A 6,362-nucleotide genomic window follows, 5' to 3' on the forward strand; every position below is an offset into this window, starting at 1 on the left:
ACAATCTGTGCAGCATTTTCAGGCCCTGTTGTTTTTCACTCAAAATACTGCCCTTCGAGTCCCATCCAAACCAGTAGTATTGTACCCAAAGCAAATCATATTCACTCCTGTATTTCCTTGTGCTAGAGAAAATCAGCATTACCTGTATGCCACTGTACCGTTTTCCTGCAGGCTGAGTGCTGCTGCATAGATAGATGTTGCTCCAATTGTTCCCTTGCAGGACCAGGGAACTTCAGTTCCTTGTGGTATGTCTCTATAGAGACAAAGATTGTATAAACTCTGCCATGTTCAAAGCTCCATTGGCTGTCGCAAAGTTTTCCTAAAATTTAATGTAATCATGTAATATTGCCGTTAGAGCATCCTTGTCCACACAGCAGGCTCAATGCACCTGGCTATGCAGTGCAATTCTAGAGAAGCACCTCTGGAAGAGAACGTGGTAGAGCTTAAATGCTGCTGCCTTTCAGTTTCCCCATTAAAATGAGTTTATTCTTCATATCGTGAGCCAGGTCCTGTGGTAAAATAAATGTGTCCATTACTAGCCAGACCAACAGGCTTTGGGAAATGGCCATGTTTACAATGTGCACATGGATGTTGAAGTTCACTGAGCCCATGTGAAATGTTAATTTAAACTCTTGACCTTTCTATACAAATCCTTTAAGTAGGGGAATCACCGTTACTTTCCATGTTCTTAGACACCAGGTCGTTGTGTGACCGGAGGGCATTCCCACTCGGAGGAGCTGGGTTTGCTCCCTGCTCTTTGCCACTCTCAGTCTGTTGTGTTCCACCTCCGCCACTTGCTATGGTGGTGCTGCCTTGCTGTTCTTCCCCACAGCATGTCTTGCCTTGCTGGACTCCTGCCCCACTTCAATTTCTGCTTGCTAGAGCTTGTGCTTTTACAGCAGCAATATTCTGGTCTCACGCATTTTTTTTTTTCTTTCCCTTTCTCCCTACCACCACCCCTTGCAGTGGGAGAATCACAATAAAAGCCTACAGCTGGAGGCACAGACATACCAACGAATCCAGGAGAAAATCCAAGAAAGAGTTATGAACAACTTGGGAACATGGATAGACTGGCAATACCTACAAAATGCTGCAAAACTACTTGCAAAGGTGGGTAGTTGTGTGTTGTTTGGCACAGAGAATACACACCAGAATGCTAAATTCACAACAGCAAGTGAGGAGGGGAATTTAGGAATTGTGGGTATGTGGGGCAGTACCTCTGGTCTAGGACATGAACTAGCCAAAAATCATCTGGAAGTGACCTATATGAAGTCATACTTAACTGCACAAGTTCTTCCAAGGAAGGTGTAGGAAATTCCACCATGAAACATCCAGTTTTTTGTGTCAGAAAGTGGCTTCTTAGCCTCTGGCGATCACACAGATGTGACTGTGCTGACTTCCAAGTCTAAGACTCTTGTCTTTCTTTTCTCTCTCTTCCACTCCCCGACAGTGTCGTTACACCCTGCAGTACACATATCCATATGCCTACTACATGGAGTCTGGTCCCAGAAAGAAACTGGTAAGATGTTTTGCTCTTTTCTTTGCTGATAGTGTTTTGGGGTGCAGCTGGCAGCATGCTGGGCTGAATTCGAGAGCTTGGCAATGTCTGAAATATTAATCCTGAGTGTGAGATAAGGACAGCATAAATAATAGGTGGTTTTGCACCTTTCCTCTTCACTTCGAGTTGACCAGCAGCTCAGACCTCTGATACATGACATTATTTTCCCAGGGCACTTAACTGCACTTTCACTAACAAGCAATTTGCCCAGCCAGTTTTGAGGCTGGATGTGCCTTTTTTTCTTGGTAAGACTTAACACAGTTCTGCAGGCCGTATCCCATGTGGGGAGCTGCTGGAGGATTGCTTTTCCAGCCTTGGATCAGGGTTTAGCTTTGCTTTCTATTTTTCTTGTAAGTTCCTTGCTGGCTTGGTGCATCCAACAGGCTGGACAACAGCCCTGAATTCACTGGAGAAGTTGTTTCTTTGATTCAGTTGTCCAGTAAAACCTTTTATCCAGTCTCTCTCCATAGCAATGTGTGTAGTTTCTGAGGCTGTGGACAGATTTCTCCTCTGGATCTGACTGTGGAACAAGTTACTGCTCCCAGCACTGGTTGACAGTCTCTTTGCTCTGCCTGAAGAGCTGCTCACGAGAGTATTTCGTGACCTATTTAAGGCAAAATGAGCTGAGTTAGGAGATATTTCTCACTTGCAGTGAATTTTGAGTGGTGCAGGCTGGGGACTGCTTACACAAGAAACTCCTGGAAGGGGTGATGCTGTCTGCCTGAAGGTGAACAAGGAGGAGGCACAAACCTGCTCTGCCAGCACAGCTGTCTGCAGAACACATTTGTCTGCTCCTCGAGTGCAGTGTGTGCTGTGAAACTGTTCCGCTAAACTAGTGTCTTGTTGCTGTCTCTTAATTTTGCTCTCTGCAGTTTGAATACCAGCAGGCCCAGCTGGAAGCTGAAATCGAAAATCTCTCGTGGAAGGTGGAGCGAGCAGACAGCTACGACAGAGGGGTGAGTGTTCTGCTCTCTTGAGCCTGCTGGACAGATTTTGTTTGTTGGGCTTAACACTTCTGCGTGAGTGCTAAGGCAGTCAAGTGAGGGTTCTGCAAAACTAGATCCAGAAAGTCACATTTAGCCAGCAGATGCTGTAGAAGTGGAGTGCTTGCTGCCTTGTGGGAGCGGAGGGAGGGCCACAGTGAGTCCTGCAAACTGAAACGTGACCAACAAAGCTCTGAAGGAATCTGCATGTGGGTGAAGAGCAGATACCTTAAGCATGTAGCTTTTTAGACGGAGCAGGAGCCGGGTAACTGCAGAGGGAGCCCAGGTCAAAAGGAAACAATCTGCGATCTTGTCATCCCAAGCACATGTGACGTGTGAAGGTTGTCTGTACTTCTCAGGCTGGAGCTCAGCCTCTCTGTAAAGACAATGAACTCTTCTCTGGGGAGCTCATGCTAACGGTTTCTATCTTCTGTTTTACTAGGACTTAGAGAATCAGATGCACATAGCAGAGCAGAGACGGAGGACCCTGCTGAAAGACTTCCACGACACATAAGACAGGAGGAAATGACAAAGTGCAGGGGTGAGAGCAGCGAGTGAAGTGACGGCAGCTTCACCGGGATGAGCAGGCACTGCCTCTGGGAGAACACGGCCAAGGACAAAGCCACCCCTCCCCTTGCAAGTCAGACACATGCAAACACCACATCTTAGTCCAGTTTGTTCTCTTATCTTTCTGTTTCTGTTTTTGCCAGGCTAGAGGCCAGAGTTCAGATTGGCGTATTTCCTGGGGCGTTTCCCTCCTGCCCTTGGTGGATTCAGAAAGCGAGGGAGTTTTTCTCTGAATGGCTGTTAATAGTATTAGATCATTACAATTTATGTAATTTTCAACGGTTGTACAATTATACAGACAAACCTTAGAATAACACACAACCCTTTTTAAAAATAAATTGGCAGTGGAGTGTTTTTCCTTAATCTGCTTGTAAATTTAATGGGCTTTCCCCCCCCTCTCCCTTCCTCTGACCCAAAAATCCTCCCAGGCACTGAAGGAGGTTACAAAATATCTCGGCTAGATTTCCCGATGCTCCTTTAACTGGGGCATTGTAGCCCTGGCGTTGCAGGAGGAGACTGGCTGGCGTTAAGAGTGGCTTCTGCTGTGTCTGACCCGACAGTACCAGCAGTGGCCGTCATTTGGGACGATTACATGTGGCATCTCTTTTCTTGTAAATCATCTGTGCAAAATCCTGCTGCACAAACAAAAGCAACCAGAGGAACTGTAGGGGAGAGACCAGGTTAATGCTGGGGGATATGCCTTGAGTCAGGTCAGATTCTGCATTTGATGAATTTTAGGTCTTCCATGTAGATTTTTTGCCTTTTCTTTTTTTTTTTCTTTGTGGGGAGGGTGTTGTGTTGCCAAAGTGAGTGATGAGGGAATAGTAGCATACAGTTGTTAATCAAGGCTTGGGGGCTTTTGCAGAGTGAAACAATCCATGTTATAACAGTGCCGTGCAGCCTGGTAGAGATTATTTGTGCCTGCTGGGCGACATGGCTGAGAAAATTTGATCCCATTCATCAAGGTGAGACTAAACACCGCTGCATTCTGAGGAGGAGAGATTGTGTACAACACACTCCCTGCCACGTGTTGGCAATGTGGATGGGCACTTGAATACAGAGCCTGCACAAAGCCAGGCAGAAAACTAACTAGCAAAATTAATTTATTTGTATATTAGTATTGATACTGGTGGGGACTTATCAGAAAATTGATTGTTAGGAGCATGTGGAGCTTTTTTATTAACATTCTTTTTTTCTAATGTAAAATATACACTAAAATAAAAGTATGAAAACCTAGTTCATTTAGTAGGGGTTACCATGAAAAAGGTGACTGAAATGCTGATGCTTACCTGCTTGGTGGAGGAAGCAGGCCACAGGTCCGGATTTCACAGGGATATATGTCACCTGCACCAGAAACACGTTGTTTGCAGCCAGTAACGTGGAGGTGCAGTCTGAGCTGAGGAAATCTTCACCTTTGTGAGGAACTCATGGGATTCTCTTCCACGCTGTATGTGGAAGTGTTGCCTTTGATGCATCCCTGTATCTCTGTTCCTCTTATACAATGTCACTTGATAAAAGTTAAAGCGGTGGGGGGAAAGTGCTAAATTCTGCATGTCAGAATAAGCTAACTCTGCTGTTTGAGCCTTTTTCGTGTACCTGAGACATGTGAGCCAAGTATTTGCAGCAAGTACAATTGGGCAGATGGATTTTAATGTGAAAGGTGCATCAGTTTAAGAGGCATAGCTATTACAGGAGCTAATCCTATGGCCATGTTTGTTGTACACAGCAGAAAATTACAAACAGAGAGGCCTTTCCTTTCCCTTCCTCCCTTCCCTGCTGTGGGATGCATCCTCAGGGAACGGGGGAACATGCTGGCAGGGGAATGGGGGTTAAAACAGAGGCAGGGGAGGGTTGCAGAGAGGTGGCTGGAGCCGGGGAGTGGGGCAGGGAGGGGGTCCGTAGTTTCAGGGTGCAGTGCTGCTTGCTGGGCAGGAGATCTCCAGAACTGCGGCTCCTTGTGTTCCTGCTCTGTCCTTGCTCCCCTCTAGGCTGGAGCCGTAGGGATAAATACATCCTTGCTCCACATGCTGTCTCCTGACTTCATTACCTCCTCTGCTCCCAGCAGCAGCCTCTTTGTGTCCCCCCCGTGATATATTCTAGAGGTCAGTCCCTTCCTCTTCCCTTCCCTAATGATTGGCCAAGTGTGGGCACACTGGGCCCTGGGACAGGGATAGCGTGGGGGAAGGCTGACTGAGACCCAGCAGTTTGCAGTGTGTAGAACCAGTGTTTAAACTGTTCTTTAAAAAAATGTAACATGCAAAGTACTAATTAGGATAAAAGCTGGTGTTCTTGTTGTCTAAATGTAACTAGCATAACACTTAATCTCTTTGCAGAACAGGTGTGTGGAGTTTCCTAATCCAAAGAGCTCTCACTTCTGTTACATAATTGTCCAGCTTTGAGCTAGATGAGAATGGGGTTCTGTCTCTTTCTCCCACCCTTGCCTTCTTCCCCTCCTCCCTCTCCAGTGCCCCCACAAAATGCTTTGCTAGGAATCCTTGTTTGTAGGCAAACTAGCCCGGATAGCTGTGGCCAGACTTACTGCACAGACTGCCAAGATTCTTGGCTGAGAAACACTAATGCATATTGCACAGTGTGTCCCCCAGTTCTTTCAAATTTTCTGAAATTAGAGCTTCAGCAGCAGTTCTGTTTATCTTAAAACAAAACACCCGTTCTGAAGGTGTTGAAAGTCCTGGTTTGCACGCACAGATCCTATTTCTGTGCTTTCTGGTGAACAACAGGACTTATTGCTTTTGCAGCCCGGGCAGGATGACTCCGGTATTGCTGTTGTACGGAGGGTCAGACTCCAAGACAGAGCCTGCAGAGCAAGGGACTGTTGGTTCTGTGTGAAGTGACCGACACCGAGAGGCAGGTGACAGGAAGGAAACTGGAGTTCTCGACACCAAAAGACAAGGCCAATTTTTTTCCCCTCTCATAGGTACAGGGCCCTGTTCGAATCACCAAGGTTACCTGAATGTAGGTGAATAGAGAGTGGCTTGGGAGCTGTTAATTCTGAGGTACCACTTTCCCTTTGGTGCGATTCTCCTACAGCTGTGGAATGTTTGCTTTTTTTTCTCTTTTTGCACTTGTTACCAGTTCTGCGCCCACCTCACACCTCTCCATCCTTGCACCGGATGCTATTATTTCAGCCTCGCTTCTGTTAGTGCATTGGCTGCCTCATCTCTAGTAGTCCTCAGGCTTCCCAGACTGTAACAAAAACTTTTCTACTGATGATATAAACTGCATGACTGCTGCTC

General features: G+C 46.4%; 1 protein-coding gene across 2 annotated transcripts in view; it reads left to right on the forward strand.

Moving 5' to 3' along the window:
• ARIH2 (ariadne RBR E3 ubiquitin protein ligase 2) overlaps positions 1–4,344 on the forward strand; it is a 32,252-nt gene extending 27,908 nt beyond the window's left edge. For both annotated transcript variants that reach the window (XM_082059908.1, XM_082059909.1), the window contains 4 exons: positions 967–1,110; positions 1,451–1,519; positions 2,431–2,514; positions 2,984–4,344. In XM_082059908.1, the coding sequence (XP_081916034.1) occupies positions 967–1,110; positions 1,451–1,519; positions 2,431–2,514; positions 2,984–3,055 (369 nt within the window). In that variant the 3' untranslated portion in view covers positions 3,056–4,344. The remainder of the gene's footprint in view (positions 1–966; positions 1,111–1,450; positions 1,520–2,430; positions 2,515–2,983) is intronic.
• Positions 4,345–6,362: the final 2,018 nt, after the last annotated feature.

The sequence above is a fragment of the Streptopelia decaocto genome (assembly GCF_964273445.1).
Source record: "Streptopelia decaocto genome assembly, chromosome: 8".
In the NCBI taxonomy this organism is placed as follows: Eukaryota; Metazoa; Chordata; class Aves; order Columbiformes; family Columbidae; genus Streptopelia; species Streptopelia decaocto.